Below are 16,350 nucleotides of genomic sequence, written 5' to 3' on the forward strand. Positions count from 1 at the left end.
TTGCAGGTCGGCTCCCAGTGCAGGGCTGACCTTATTCCACACCAGCGCCTCTGTGCTCCTCCATCTGGCCTCATCGCCCCCGCAACACTGCAGTCTGACAGCGGGGGAGAGGACATGCAAATACACCCTAAAAAAAGGCTTGTTATTTTCACAGCCTGGATGGTGCGCATTGTGGGTGCCTGTGAGGACAGCACGTCACCGTCAGGTACAGGGCATATGCCACCAACTGGGGGAGGCTGTGAAATGTAAAAATATGCAATCCAAATAAAGGCATTTTCCAAAAAAGAAAGCTCCTCTGGCGCCTTTTGTGCAGGGAAGAGGTGGTAACTCAGCCCCTGCCCCCCTTCCCCAGGGCAGATCCCAGAGACCAAGGCACCAGGCTCTTCATCAACCCCAACAGCCTCAGTGCCCCCTGCTCAGCTACTGGTTTTAAATGGTTTTAAATACTGTGGAATGACCCAGAAATGGATACTTTCACGTTCTGGGCCTGGGGAAGTGAAATAGCAAAAAAAAAAAAACCCAAGACAAGTCTTTGCACGAAGAATGCAGAGAGCACCGAGTAAGCTGGGAAGTGTATTCCACAGCACACGGACAAAGTCAATTTAGAAGAATATCATTACCATCCACTCTTATCTTGTCATCAACAGTCTCTAGGGAGCCACTACAGGGCACCTAACCCAGGTGTCTCCAGTACAAAAGTCTACAGCAGGGGCCACGTAGCCCAGGGTAGATGAGAGCTGCAGGCAGCAGTGAAAGTCAAGCCAACAAGGGGAAGCGAAATCATCGAGAGTTAACAGGGAGGCTCAGGGGCCCATGGGAGATGAGAGAGAGGAAAGTGATGAGGGTCCCTTCAGGGAGCTATGGCCACGCCAGCACAGGGCCGGCTGTGGCCAGATCGCCCCATTTTGTAATCAAAGGTTAAAATCCAAGTTTTCAAGTGAAAGGTTGGCTCCAGCTTCTTTTAAAACATGGTGCAGGCCAAACCAAACACACCTGAGAGCCATGGCCAGCCCCGCCAATGGCCAGCATGCCACCCCTGCCAGCTGAGCTCCCAGCAGATCTTCTGTGCAGTTTTATGGTGCTTTTGGGGGAGACAAAGGGCAGAGGGCACAGCAGAAGCACCATGAAATACCCAACTGCCCCCTCCCAACCCCTGCCAGTACCTGGACACCTTTCTCCACCTAGAGTCCCCCTCTCTGGGAGGTCCAGCCCTGTGAGCTCCATCCTACAGGAAGAGCCCCCATCCCGGAGCACGTTTCTGAATGCTCCCTCCCCGAGAGTGGCCCAGCATCTGAGACTCAGCTCCCCCACCCGACCCTGCTGTCTGACACCTCTCCAGCTTCCCAGGTGGCATTAGTGGTAAAGAACCCACCTATCAACGCAGGAGACACAAGAGATGTAGATTCGTAGATTCGATCCCTGGGTCAGGAAGATCTCCTGGAGAAGGAAATGGCAACCCACTCCAATATTCTTGCCTGTAGAGTCCCATGGACAGGGGAGCCTGGTGGGCTACAGTCCACGGCATCACCAAAGAGTTGGACACGACAGAAGTGACTTAAGCATGTTTAGCATGGCTCCCAGCACCAGCTCCTTCTCCCTTCCAGGTGGGCAGCTACTCAGTCTGGCCTCTGAAAACATGGCCCTGACGGGGACCTCACAAGGGCAGGCCTTTGGACAAATTGCCAGCCCTGGGGCAGTGACCCAGGGCGTGCCCAGCATTGATGATCACCCACCCTGGGGGACTTCTGCTTCTCACTAGTCCCCAGGGAAATGCTGCTATTCCACAAGGAAGGCTCATGAGCGCTGCAGCTGCAAGGGACCTGAGGAAGGCAGGCTGCGCGGTGGGTCCTCTGCAAATACCAGCTAAAGCGGGCGACGCTGGGCAACTGAGGCCAGGCCCGGCTCTGGCAGCATTTTGGGAAGGGAGCCCACACCCTCCTCCAAGTTCCTGCTTTCAGCTCCAACCTGGAGCCAAGAGCAATAAAGACAATGATGTGACCAATGATAACAATTTTTTTAAACTAACCCAATATTGGCTTTGCCTTATATACTTTTCAAAGCATGTGTACATTTCCATTGCCTCCGCTGACCACCGCCCCCCTCAACACTCCGGAGTGATGGTCAGATGTTATTATTCAATACTTTTATGATTAATCACTCTTCCTGTGCCCCTTGAAGAACCAGAGACAGGTTTAGCATCCTGATCTAGCCCAGTGCTTCTAAAACGTTAATGTGGCCATGAATATCCTGGTGTGTGTTGGGGGGCTGGGGGGCATTTTGTTAAAAATACAGGTCCTGATTCAGAAGATCTGGGGTAGGGCCTGAGATTCTGCATTTCTAACAAGCCCAGGGTGACACGGATGCTACTGGTCCTCAGACCCCACATTAAACAGCAAAGCTTAGGTCACCTGGCAAGTTTAGAGTAGACCTGGGATGCTAGTTCAGTTGGTAAAGAGTCCACCTGCAATGCAGGAGACCCAGGTTCAGTTCTTGAGTTGGGAAGATCCCCTGGAGAAGGGAAAGGCTACCCACTCCAGTATCCTGGCTTGGAGAATTCCATGAACTGTGGTCCATGGGGATCACAAAGAGTCAGACATAACTGAGCAAATTTCACTTTCACTTTGGGATGCTAACCCAGGCATCTTACCCTCCCCAAGATCCTGCCTGGGGGAACAAGGCTCACTCACCTCACTCTTCACAGGCTGGGGCCTCTTGCCCAGTTTCACCTCCAGGAAGTGCAAAGGGGCGATCATGGCCCCGATGTTGCGGATGTCGGCGTATTTCAGCTCCTCTGCAGTCAGAGCCGAGCTGGGGAGTCCGGTCAGGGGGCCAAGCCCTGGCAGAGAGCCCGCAGTCATGGAAGGGTCTGGGATCTGCCCAGGCATCATAGCAGGAGGAGTGGCAGTCCAGCCTGGAGTGGACAGAAGAGCAGGACAGGCACGGTCAGCCGGGTGAGAGCTTCCATGGGGGGCTTAAGTCCCAAGTCTTGCTGGGACCCCACCCTTTCTTTCATCAGTGTCCCCCTAAACCCCTTCTCCACCCCAAGTTGCTCTTCCTGCCCTTACATCCATTCTGTTATTGAGAGAAACTTGATCAGTCAATTCACACCAAGGTTATCACTGGCACCTAGGCAATGCTTAACCCAATCACAGGCCACGTGGATTCAGTATTTGCTCTGAGCTAAGCACTGCGGTCATCCTTCCACCAGCCCCAAAAGACTAGATCAGAGCCCAGGACATGGAGGAAGAAGGAAAGCTTAGAAAGAGAACTCACTCCAGACTGAACACTTTAAAACTGGTAGAGCTGGATTTAGACTGCAGCTCGCTGCCTCCAAAGGGAATGGATCAGAATGGAGGCACATCGAGCACCTTTGCACATGTTTAAGAGGGAGCTATTTTGAGGCTGGCATGGTGCCTCCCCTCCAATCACACATCCCATTCTGCCTACTTGTTAAGACACTCTGAATACAAGATGAAGCAAATTGAAGTTAACAGTGTGTGTGTGTGTGAGTTCTTGCACCTGGCATCTATGAGGAAGCGACTGAGGCAAAGGAGATGGAATTAATTAGCATGCGCTTTCCCCGTGGAGCCCAGGACAAGAAAAGTCCTCCATGGGCTCTTCACTCTCAAAGCAAGCACATATTCTAGCTCCTCCAGACTCAGAAGGTGTGCAAAGGAAGACAGATTCAGGCATGAAAGAAAGACATAAATTAGACAGGTCAGCACCCAGGGAATTCTTATTTCTTCCTTCCTTTCACTGGGGGAAGCTCATGGATAAGAAACGATCACTTCGCTGCACAGATGGCAGCGAAGAAACCTTGTCTGCCAGTAACGCCAGACTTTCCGGTCACTTACGGGGCTCCTATCCATCCATTCAACCATCCACCCATCCATCCAATTGTCAACTACCTACTATGAGCTGAGAGGCACTGAGAATAGTATGGAGATCAGTTGTACACATTCCTGGCTTCTAGGCAGCCTGATAAGTGGTATTTTAGTACAAAAATGCTTCTGGATTCTAGTCCTATAAAGAAAATCATTTCTCTGCGCCCCACCCCCCCACCTCTTCATGCATCTCTGCACAAGGCTATCAAATCAACACTTCATCTGTCTTGGAAATCCTGGGGGAGAAACTCTGGCCCATCTCTCTACCACAGAGAGGGGTGTATTTAGCGAGACAGGGAAGACGGGATGTCCATCAGACCTCACGCCTCTGCTGGGCAGTTACTCCTGTGGCCACGCTGTCTGGGTCTCAGGCTCTCATGTCTAGATTTCAAGGAGAGCAGCATATTAGCGAGGCCATTTGGGTCATGAGCCTAAGTCACCTTCTCCATTTCCATTTCACTTCTAAAGGTGAAATTTGGTTCCCTATCTAACCCTGTGTTTCTTTCTCAATTGGTTCTGTGCTTTGGGGGGAAAAACATGTTGGTGATTTGCACCCTGAGGCCACCAACACTTCCTCTGGACATCAACTTTCTTGAAAGAAAGGCACTTGTGAGCAGACAGCGGACCTGCCATTTCATCCTCAGCACCAGCCGCATCTGCCATGAAGCCTTCTGCACACAGCGCCCCACCTCGCACCCCAGTTTACACTCGGGCCCCAGGCTCTTTCCTCTGTGCTCTACCTGCTCTGCCTCCCACACTTGGCCTCTCAGCAGCCCCTGTTCCCCACCCCACATCCTTTCTCCCCTTCCTCAGCACCCAGTGTCCCCTGGGCCATTCTCAGAAAAGGATCTCAGGCTCATTCACATCAAGTTATAGTCTTAGAGCTGGAGGAGGCCCTGTGCTCATCTAAACCACATCCTCATTTTGTACAGGAGAAAACAAGCTCAGAGGTTCAATGACTTGCCCACCGTCACACGGCTATAGAGGGACAGAGCTGGACTCCTGGGCCCTGGGTTTTAGAACCAAAGCTTTTTCACCCCACACTTTTTATTTCCCCTCCGGTGGTCCAAGAAATGTTAGTGCAGAAGGAATGACCTTCTAATGGTGGATTTTCAGACATCAGTCCACAGTGGAGGATCATTCTCTTGCATAGAGGACCCTCTACTCTGCTTTCCATGGAGATCCAGGTTCAAGAAGTTCCCCGAAGAACTACATGACAGGCTAGGCAGAAGTCCAGACATAGAAGAAACAGTCCCTGGGACCTCTTATATGTGGTTGGTCAATGTGCTATGACCCTCCCTAGGCCTGAGCTGGACTGGAATCCAGGTTTGGTGATAAAGTCACTTCCTCCACCCACTGGGGCTTCCCTGGTAGCTCAGATGATAAAGAATCTAGCTGCAATGTGCGAGACCCAGGTTCCATCCCTGGGTCAGGAAGATCCCCTGGAGAAGGGAATGGCAGCCCACTTCAGAAATCTTGTCTGGAGAACCCCGTGGACAGAGGACCCTGGCAAGCTACAGTCCATAGGGTCACAAAGAGTCAGACATGACTGAGCAACTAACACTTTCACTTTCCACCCTCTGGAGCCAGGCCTGCAGTGCAGAGGGGGCAACAGGCTGCCAGGCCAGAGGCTGCTCCAGGGCACAGTGGGTGAGTCACATGTCTTCTGGGGACTCCTGCAGGGAATAAGAAAGGGCCAGTATAAGGACTCACTCCTGTCTGGGTAAACCATACCTAGGATCTTCCCGACCCAGGGATTGAACCCACGGCTCTGACGTCTCCTGCACTGGCAGGCCGATTCTTTATCACTAGCAACGCCCGGAAAGCCCAATTTCAGGCTACCTGAGCCAAACTGACAAAGGAAACTCATACCTTCTTCTCAGAAAGGAAAAAAAAACCCTACAGCGGCCCACCCCCACCCCCAGCACCCCTTCTAGACCTGAACTGATGCTATAAAGAGTCAGCAATCCCAGGAAGGATGTTTACCTGAGCAGGTCACAGTGGACAGGAGCTGGGAAACTTGACAATGTTCTACACCTGGTGCTTCAGCTGAACACCAACCCCTAACAGGGGAGGGAGGCACCACGCCTCAGGTGTGGAGCAAAGCAAAATAGAGTGCAAGGTCCTCTCCGTGGCCCAAAGCCCCAGAACCTCCCTGGAGCGTAAGGACCCATGCACGTGGCAAAATGTGCCATGTGGCCACTTAGCCAGTGGAAGGTGAGCCACAGGCATGCCTGTTGTTGCCCCATGGGACCCCATGCCTGCATCATTTATGGCACAGAAAGGATAATCCACAAAAACTTGACTGAACGAATGAACGAGGGATACGTTCATGGGGGAGCCAAATTCAGTGAGTCGGGTGAGGATCTGTCTCTGGAGGTTTAGACGCTTGTCATCCACCTCCAGACCATGCGCTCCCACAGTAGCCCCCAAGAAAAATCCGCCAGAGGCTTCTGGATGTTTCCTCGCCTAAGCCATCTCAGGAGATGGAAGCCAGACGCCTCTGTGTTCCGGGAACGATAGGCTCAGCTTGCAGCTTCTGTTTATTTTCATACAGATGGTATAAATGAGAAACTAACAAATGATCCCAAAGTATAATGAATTCTCTGCTACCGTGAGAACCCCACCCTTGCCAGAGGGAGCACCCCCTGGGAGCAGCAGCCCCATGAATTCTTCCCATTCCTGCTCCCCTGTAAACACACCCCAAGGACAAGCCTCACTTGGGGGATTAGGCACCAGGCTTTCCTTTGCAAAAGTGGAAAAAAAAAAAATCTCCCTCTCCTGCCCTTCCCCTCAAGGGTGCCCCTAAATGCTCAGATACAAACCACAAAGTCCTTAACACATGCCATTCCAAGAAGACAACCACAACAGCTGACATCCACCAGCAAGAAGTCATCCTACATGGCTCCAGGGGTGGGATGGGGGGAGCGCAGAGATGGAGGAGCTGGAGCAGCTGCCTCTCATAATTGGATCCCCATTAACTGGAAAGAGCTAGCTGACAAGCCCTGGCTGAAAGGCAACTTGGGCGATTTGAAAACTTGCAGTGATTTAGGGATCGACTAGAAGGTGTGTGTGGGAGGGGGAGAGGGGTGGCAGGGAACCCACAACAGTCAGGAAGAATTGACCCACTTCAAGGAAGACAGACGGAAGATGACAAGAGGTGAAATCATCTCCCAGACTGGTTGTTCCATAAACAATTTAGTGGGAAAAGGAGAACTAAACAGCAGAAGATTTAAGGGAAGAACTGAGTGTTGCCCTTTGGGCCCAGGGGTCCATATGGAACATAAAGATCCTCCATGCCTTCCATGACATGGAGGACATCCTCCATGTCTCATTAGTAACTGGGTTGCATAAAAAAAGAGCAAACTCTATATGCTGGCAGAAGACCCATATTGGCAAATAGCTCTTGTGCCTCAAAAGACAGGCCTAGAATCAAAAAGACTTTGGCAATTTGGGACACTGACCAGGAACGACCTGGAAACTAGCCAATGGAGAAAAACTGGGTACTGCGTAGATCCAAGATGAGACAGACAAGCAAGGCATAAATGAGACAGAAAACATTCTGGAGGTCACAGTGGATCCTACGCTGTTGTTGAGCCTAAGATTTGGGATGGTCTGATGCAGCTCCTTAAAAGCCAGCTTGAAAGAAACAGGGACCAGGTAGATCCAAGGGGAAAAGAACCTAAAGAAAAGATCTGATATGTCTCTATCCTGACTTCCTCAGGGACTTGTAGGCACATGGTCTGGGGGCACTGCCTTATACAAGTAGAAGAAAAACCACAAAACACGTCAAGTTCCAAAAATGGGCCCTAATGGGAGACATTAAGATGAAGAGTCATTCCAGCCAAAAGAAGGAAGTGTAGAGATAAGTTTTTCCCTCTTATTTTCTTCCCTCGTTTACTGTATGTAAACCTGTAAGATATTATTATGTTTTTTTTAATGGGAGTATCTATAAACAACAGTCCCAACTTCTGAAAGGCTAGTCTTATTAGAAAGTGCCCAATAATGGGCATCTCGATCTAAAATGGCAAAGACAGATTTTTTTTTTCCCCAAAAAGACAGGTTAAGAAAAGGTTAGGATCTGCCTCATGAACTTTCTGCCCATAAAAACAAAAGTTTAAGGACGGCTCTAAAATCCCTGGGGGTTAGCTCCCTTCTAAGCAAATAGCTGGCCTGGGCAGGCATCGGGAGCCAGAAATAGGGGTGCAAATGAGTACCAGTGGCCCAAGGCTTGGTGCAGAAAGTGGAGGTGAGTGAGAGCAGGTCAAGGAGCAATGGAGTTCATAGGGTCAGACCCCAGGAGCACTAGTGGGGTTGGAAGTTAAGAGCAAGCAGCTGGTAATTGAAATCAACAAGAGCGACTTGGAAGTCTTGGGAGCTGGAGCCTCAGAAGATTCCCAGGAAGAAGCTGTGGAGGGCAGAAGTCCATGGCAGCAAGTAGAGGGCAGAGAGGCCAGAAAGTTGCCAGGCCAGATATCACAGAGCACAGCACTAACAATCATGAATCTTGGAGAATCAAACACCAAATCTGTCCCTGGAGCTAAGGAGTTATCTGGGATGACCTCTCTCCTGGAATCTGAAATGATGCAGGCCAATCAGCTTCCAAAAGACAAGGAGATTCAGGAGGCAAGGAGGAAAAGGTGGAGAAAGCTCCGAGATGGAGCACAAGAGCAAGCAGCAGAAGACCATCTCCGACGGCTGGCTTAGCTCTGCAGGCAGGAGAGTGAGGCAGGTTAAAAGTGGAAACTCCAAAGCCAGATCATCTGAGTATGAACCCTAGCTCTGCTCCTACTAGCTGTGTGACCTTGGGCAAGTTCCCTAACCTCTCTGTGCCTCCCTTTCCTCTGCTGCACAGTGGGACTAGTCACCTAAGGCTGAGAAGAAGATTTAATTAGTTAATGCTTGGAAAGCACCTGGAACAGCACCTGTGAGCATGACGTCAGTGTGGCTCTGAGCGCCTTCCTTCCTGGAGCAACACCAGTGCTGGGCGAGCCCTCGAGGCTCCTTCTGCTCTGTTCCCAGTTCCCATCGAACACCAATCTCCCTATCCTACGGCCAAGAAGAGGATCCACGCCATCACCCCCAGCCCGGCCCAGAGGGTTCTCTGCTCTTCTCCTTCCCAACTCGAAACCTCAAGAGGGCAGGACCATCCTGCATCCAGGCAGTTACTGCAGAAGAGAAACAACAGGTGGCAGATCGGGGCTGGGTAGAAAAGTGTGGAAATGAGAATGAGACCCAGCACCTGCCCTTTGCCTCGGTTTCTCCTAAGTGCTTCTCCATCTCACCAGCCAGGACAACAACTACATAGATCACTGGCAACAGGGTGCTCCCATGGCTGGGTTTCCATGCCCACCTCCAGAAGAAGAGGGCCAGTATTGGCTGTCTTTCAACTCACTGTACCCCTGCATTGCTTAGAAGGGGTCACTCCTCAGATCTTTATGAAAAAAAAATGAGGGGTGGTAGGTGTCAGAAGAAGCCCCTGACATAGTGTGAGCCCTGCATAGCCAACCCAGCCATGAAAGAAACTAGAATGTCTCCCCAAGAAAGGTTCTTCCCCAGAGACCAGGGAAATGCTTTAGACAAGCCCTGCCTATAAGCACGGGCTTTCTCTCCTGCCTAATGTAGGTGCTCAGTAAATACACAGTAAGTCGTTTCTGCCTGGATCCTTATTCTGAGCAGTGAGAAGCAGCTGAGAAGGAACTGTCTCTGGGCCTCCTAGACTCTCTTCCCTGCTCACCCTGTCCTGTTCCTGGCGCCAGGAGTTCATATTGACGCACAGCACAGACACACACACAGCCTGTGACCGATCCTTTGGCCCTTTTTTAAAAAATTATGCCATCGGCCAGTTAAAGCTTTAGAAATTGAGCTCCACAGATGGAATCCCATGGGTAGGAGCAAGAAAACAGACTAAAAAAAAGAGAGGAAAAAAACCCAGAATGGTGGGCTCTGGCCGGGCCTCCCACAGCCAGCCACGAGTGTAAAGAAACACAGGCCGAAAATTCCAACCCTGGGTTGCTAAGGCATTTGTCTCTGCTGAGTTTTGAGAGGCCAAACCACACACATGCACAAGAGCGAGCGCGCACATACACACACACACACACACACACGTATGTGTGCGCGCACACACACAGGCATACAGAGCTTGGCAGCCTGTAAGTTCCAGAGCTGGTAATACAAGCCACGGAACCTACTGCCAAGACAAGCAACAGAACGAGCCAGGCCCAGTTTCATTGGCCACCATACGCTGCATATGGCCCGGGACGCAGCCAAAACAGTGTTCTCACCCTCCTCAAAGGCATAGGAGACCCTCTGTTTTCAAACACACCTCCACAGAGCCTTAATTAAAGGAAAATGGAAAAATAATGTGCCCGCTGCTTTCCCCCTGCCTATATAGGTATGCACACACACATACCTATACCACTCTAGTTTTCTCTTCCTATTTCAGTTTCCAACATAATTCATTCACATGGAAAAAAAGCAAACTGCATCCTGCAGCAGAAAAGCAGAAAAGAATGTAGCTTGCCCTCAGCCCTGGCTCTGACTCCTGAAGTTGAGCTGGGCCTGAATGAATACAGAGCAGGCCAACCTAGAGTCTGCACTGGCCCCTTCTTTCCAGAGCAGAACTGGAAACAGAGACACTTGTGTCAGAGACAGCCCCACTGCAACACCAACAACCCCACAACAAACAAGGCCTGGAGAGCCTAGCCCATCTCAGGGTTCTGCCAAGGGTCTGGCAGGTTGGAAAAGATGCCTACACATCCTGCAAACAGGTGGGAGAGGCAACGACAGATGCTGGTGGCTGCAAAAGCTAGGCAGCAAGTGAATGGAGAGATTCTTGTCCAAGTTCTTCCTTGGGGGACACTGTCACCAGTTATCAACATATCTCCTTGGAGGTGGCTGCAACCAACCCAGGAGAAAAGTCAGAAGCCTCTACATCCATGCCTTCTGAGTGAAAGTGAAAGTGTTAGTTGCTCCATCGTGTCGGACTCTTTGCAACCCCATGGACTGTACCCGCCAGGCTCCTCTGTCCATGGAGTTCTCCAGGCAAGAATACTGGAGTGGGTAGCCATTCCCTTCTCCAGGGGGTCTTCCCAACCCAGGGATCAAACCTGGGTCTCCTGCATTGCAGGCAGGTTCTTTACCATCTCAACCAATCCATGCTTTCTAGCTGCCCTTCAAATCTCACAGCACCCAGCTCTTCAAGAAGATTCTGGGGCTACCTACAGCTCTGAACCAAAGCCAGAGTAGAAGGGGAACAGAAGAGTCTTTGAGAAATCAGTTCTCCGTGTTTTAAACAAGGAGAAATCTTAACCAGCCCGAGGCACGAGAACAGATCATGCTTCTCTTCCCTGGTCGTCAGGTTTATATAAAATCAGAGCCATGCTCACACCTGATACCTGGCTAAACTCTCCCCTAGAAACCTGTGAAGGAAGATAAGGCGTTCATTCAAACTGCAGCCAGATTGGCAGGGAAGATGAAAGCAATGGGAGGTGTTTTTAAAAACCCTGGGGGAAGGCAGATGACATGTGAACACAGTTTTCTGCAAGGTCTTAAAGGATAAGCGGGCTCCCAAGCATAGTTCCAAGCTCCAGTCTCTCATGTTCCCCAAACCAAGACCCTGAGGACAGTCTACCGAGATTTAAACCTGGGAACACACACGGGTCTGCAAACTCCCTGTCCCACGCCCGACCCCACCACTGACCCAGGCAAAACTTGCGAGTGCAACCCCGGGATCAGGGGTCCAGGCCGTGTTAAGTCCTAACCTTTCAGGCTCTTTTGAGGGGCGAGGCAGGAGAGAGCCGTCTAAACTGGGCTGGGCCGGAGAGGAGGGGCTGGTTACCTAGCGCAGCGGGCTTGACTCCTTATGTAACCTGGCTTGGCAGTTGGGGGAGCCCAAAGGGGACCCAGCAGCCCCTAGACACCCCCCCCACGCCCCCCTCCGAGAGGGGGAATCCCCGAGCAATGGCCCTGAGGGAAACCCTCTTCATTGTATGAAGAGCCCAGCCCTTGTCAGCGCCCTCTTCCAGGTCCTCAGGGAGCCGCGCTTCCTCCCTGCGAAGGGGAGGGGCGGGCACGACTTGCCAGCAGGTCCCTGTCATCCCTCCACCACCGGCACCCTTGCACCTCCCAGGCCTTCAACCCTCCATTTCCACCCCAGGGCCGTCTTCTCCCCACTCACCCGCCTTCCCCGCCGCGCGAGAGCACCTCCCTGCAAAACGGACGGGGGAGGAGCGCGCGGGAGGGAGGCAGAGAGAGCGCCTCGGCCGTCCCGGGAGCGGACGGAGCCTCCCGTCCCAGGGCGGGAACCAAAGAGAAAGCCACCCGCTCGCGGGCGCTTAGCGGGAGCGGGTCCGGGCTGCAGAGCGCCCCCTCGCCGGGGCCGCGCGGGCTCCCAAGGCTGCAGGAGCCTCCCCGCGGGGCTCGGGTTCCGGGGGCTCCGGCACGCTCCGCCCGCACTGGGGGTGTGGGGTGTGCGGCCGTCCCAGGTGCCCGCGCCCGGCGCGCCCCACCCCGCCCTCCCGCCCGGCGCCCGCCGGCGCGCGCGCGCCCTCGCACCCACCGTGCAGAAGCCGCGGGCGGAGGCGGCGCCCCCGGGGCCAGGGCCCTGCTGCAGGCGCCGTGCCCGCTCAGCGCCTCTGCCTCCCGGCCGCCGAGCTCCGCCCGGTGCCCAGGCCCGTCCCGGCCCGGGAGCCGCCGCGGCGCCAGCCCAGCCGCCGCCGCCGCCGCCGCTGCAGCGCCCCCCCTCCGTCGCGGCCGCCGAGCGTCCCTCCCGCAGGCTGTGGCGGGCGGCGGGACGGGTTGCATCAGCCCCGGCTATATAGCGGCCCCTGGGCGGCGGGGAGGGGTCGGGAATGCGGAACCGGCCGGGCTGCCAGCTCCAGACGTCAGAGGGGGACGGAGAGGAAGGGAAGGAGGGGACAGGGGAGGACCGGGGGCGGGGGGGCGGTGTGCATCGGGCGCTTCACACCCACTGACCTTCACCTCCCCCGCCGCCTCTCGCGCCCTCCTCCCGCAGCTCTTCACGCTCATCTCCCCCTGCGGGGGCGGCCCCGGCCCCGCAGCGCCTGCCCCGGCTCCATCGCGGTCCACGCCCCCCCCCTCCCCCCAGGCTCTCCAAGCCCGCGCGGTGCAGGAGCGCGCGCGAGGAAGCAGGACGCGGCCGGGCGATTATGTAAGAGCATCCCCCGCGCACCGCCGCCCGGCTTCCACCGCGAGACACGAGCTCTGGCCCGGAGAGCCGAGGAGGCTGCGGCGGGACAAGTCCAGAGCCCCTTGGAGAGCAGACGTAGCCTGTGTTGAACCATCTTCCTCAATCCTTAGCTCTTTTTTTTTTTTTTTCCCAAACCGAGAGAGAGAGAGAGAGAGAGAGAGAGATTTCAACACATTTTCATCCTTGGACACTTCAGCACTGAGTGAGGAAATATCTCGCAAGCCTGCTTCATTTTCTATAGAAGGATGGGCAGAGGACCAAGGCGTTTGTTGGGTGCTTCTCCCCCCGACCCACTAGCCCACTTGGCCACTTCAGCTGTCCTTAAGCCCCAGGGTGGTGGTTCAGTGCTAGAGACCTGCCTTCCTTGGGCAGCAACCTGAGCCCCTTTCCCTGTCCCAGTGGCTCACACAGTTTGCCCCCTAGTCTTTTCCGCCCAGGGACACTCCTGTGAGCAGCCCAGCCCTCAGCCCACCCCAAATGGCCTTCTTCCCCATGACAACTTCCATTGCCAACTAGACTCCTACCTGCATCCTCCTAGAGTGGCAGATGGTTAAGGGTGACTCCAGAGGAAATGTGTCCTCTCCGGTGCCTTCAGTGTATAAAGGCACAGAGACTCTGAGCCCTCAAGCACACATGTGGCGCCCAAGCCCTTGGCATTGTGGTTTCTGTCCCCTTCCTCCAGACCCCTGGGTGCTCACTCAACCCTCTGCCTTTCTGCCTCAGCCAGTGAGGAGTGACAGTGTTTATATTCGGCGACCTTCAGCCTCTTTCTCAGGGTGATGTCAGATCATCACCCGCAGAAGAAAGGAAGTGAAAGAAAAAGTTCATGCCTTCTTGGAGTGCAGATGCTCAGAGCGAAAGAAACAACAAGCCTTGAGACAGATGGGAGCAAGCGAGCAGAGCCCAGCGAGCAGGTCTCTTCAACAGGAGGACAGTGAGGTCCTATTCTCCTTATGGCCCAGGTGCAGGAAAGTATTTCTGGATCAGAGGACTGGTGTTATGGCAGGAAAGACAGAGCAAATCCCCATGACACTGACCATTTTCACCTTCACTGACAACTCTCTCCCTCAAAGCATTGAAGTTAGCAAGTAAAAAGAAAGTAAGGCCCTGAAAGAAGATACAACGGAAAATGAGTGGTAATATGATAGTCTTGTGAAAGAACATGACTCTCAGCTACAGAAAGGTCGACTACACCTTTTCTATAGCATAAAGATCAAAGCTGGGTACTGTGAAACCAGCTTACGTTGTTTCCCCGAGACTGAAGTCTGGACAGTTATATGGAAGAAAACACTGAACAGGGAGAATGTTACTCTATGCGTCTTCATCTGAGACTTTGGAAAAACAAACTGATCTATGGGTTGTTCAGTCGCTCAGTCGTGTCCGACTCTCTGCAGCCCCATGGACTGTAGCATGCCAGGCTTCCCTGTCCTTCCCTATCTCCCGGAGTTTGCTCAAACTCATGTCCATTCAGTCGATGATGCTGATCTATGTGTGGGACTAATAATTAGTTTGTGTAGTTAGAGCAGTCCTCTCCACTGTTGACTGGGCCACTGGCAGGCCAATTGGGCTTTTGCTTCGTCCACAAATAAAATACACTACAGGGGTGGCACCAAGCAGTAACTTGGAGGTCTTTAGCTCCTTCCATCTCCCTATAATATCCATTAGGTCTCCTCCATTATTTGATATGGATGCTTTTAAATTTTAAGACTTCTGTCAGTAATGCCTAATGGGAGCCGCGTTAGGCATTACTGACAGACCTCCAGCCACATGATCCTCTACTAGGCTCTTCTACATAGTCATTGCCTCTGGAAGTCTCTGGAGGGAGAGACGATAAATTGGCCTATTTATGTTCACGTTGGTCTGCTTCTCCTTGCCTTGCTATTGGAACTGATCTACCACTGGCTCTTGGGGATGGACAAGTGACCCAGCCTAAAGCAATTTAAATTTAGGATTCCTATTCCTTGCAGCTAAAAAAGTCCTGGTTAATATATCCAGCCCTGGTCAGTGCGTTGCCTCAGAGCCTGCCGTGGGTCCCAAGTGAGCCTGATGAGACTAGCAATTTTGTGGACCTGCTGGGAAGAGAAGCTACCAAAAGTTGGGCCTGAATCTGCCAGAAGCTACCATGTAAGAGAGTCTACTGAGAGCGAAGCTAATGCAAATTCAAAAAATTTAAATTCAAAAATCTCCATTTCTGTGCTTTTGAAAAAAATCAAAGGTAACATATAATAATCAGTTTAAGAAATATACTTGGGCTTCCTTGGTGGCTCAGCGGTAAAGAATCCACCTGCCAATGCAGGAGACACGGGTTCAATCCCTGGTCGGGGAAGATGCCACATGCTGTGGAGCAACTGAGCCCGTGCACACACTACTGAGCCTGTGCTCCAAAGCACGGGAATCACTCCTGAGCCCACAGGCTGCAGCTACGGCATCCTGCATGTCCTGGAGCCCGAGATCCACAGCAAGAGAAGTCACTGCAATGGGAAGCCTACGCACCACGACAAAGAATAGCCCCACTCACCACAACTGGAGAAAAGTTGCGCAGCAACAAAGACCCAACACAGCCAACAATAAATAAATAAAACTTTATATGTACATAAAAAGGAACAGACTCACAGACTTAGAGAACAAACGTGGTTGGGGGGGCATAGCGGGGAGAGACAGAGAACTTGGAATTGATGTGTATGCATTGCTATATTTTAAATGAATAATCAGAGGGACCTACTATATATCACAAGGAACTCTGCTCAACATTATGTAACAACCTAAATGGGAAAAGAATTTGAAAAAGAATAGATACATGTATAACTGAACCACTTTGCTGTATACCTGCAATTAACACAGCATTATTAATCAACTGTACTCCAACAGAAAATAAAAAGTTATTTCCTGGAAAAAAAAATCCAAAAACAGAAATATAGGTTAGGACAGGTTATGCTGCAGTAGTAAACATCCTCCAAAACTCAGTGGCTTAACATGAGAAGAGATGATTCTTACTGCACAAGACCGCTGTGGATTGAGGTGACAATCAGGGCAGCTGTCCTGCAGGTGATGGCTCAGTATGGCACCTCCATATCAGCAAACGTGTCCCTGGTCAAGATGGCATGGAAAGAGAGAGAAGTGGAGAGGGCCGTGCAGCAGCAGTTAAATATTTCCTTCCAGAGTAACATACCTCACTTTAGTTTACATCTCTTTGGCCAAAACAAGACACATGGCCATTCTTAATTGCAAAAAGGTGGAGAAATTCAGTCCTCCTAT

The 16,350-nt window shown here is 52.3% G+C and overlaps 1 protein-coding gene across 5 annotated transcripts in view; it reads right to left on the minus strand.

Annotated features, from left to right (window-relative positions):
• The window catches only part of JDP2 (Jun dimerization protein 2), a 45,546-nt gene extending 31,720 nt beyond the window's left edge, over positions 1–13,826 (minus strand). The window contains exons 1-2 of one of the 5 annotated variants that reach the window (XM_086319605.1): positions 13,620–13,826; positions 2,688–2,911 (exon numbers count right to left, since the gene is read on the minus strand). In XM_086319605.1, the coding sequence (XP_086175731.1) occupies positions 2,688–2,888 (201 nt within the window). In that variant the 5' untranslated portion in view covers positions 2,889–2,911; positions 13,620–13,826. Of the gene's footprint in view, positions 1–2,687; positions 2,912–12,063; positions 12,289–12,444; positions 12,693–12,860; positions 13,007–13,619 lie in introns of those variants that run through there. The other 4 variants (XM_086319609.1, XM_086319604.1, XM_086319606.1 and 1 more) reach the window with 4 other exon arrangements.
• Positions 13,827–16,350: the final 2,524 nt, after the last annotated feature.

The sequence above is a fragment of the Bos grunniens genome, chromosome 10, assembly GCF_055505025.1.
Source record: "Bos grunniens cultivar Pamir isolate PY7600 chromosome 10, Bosgru_T2T1.0, whole genome shotgun sequence".
NCBI lineage: Eukaryota > Metazoa > Chordata > Mammalia > Artiodactyla > Bovidae > Bos > Bos grunniens.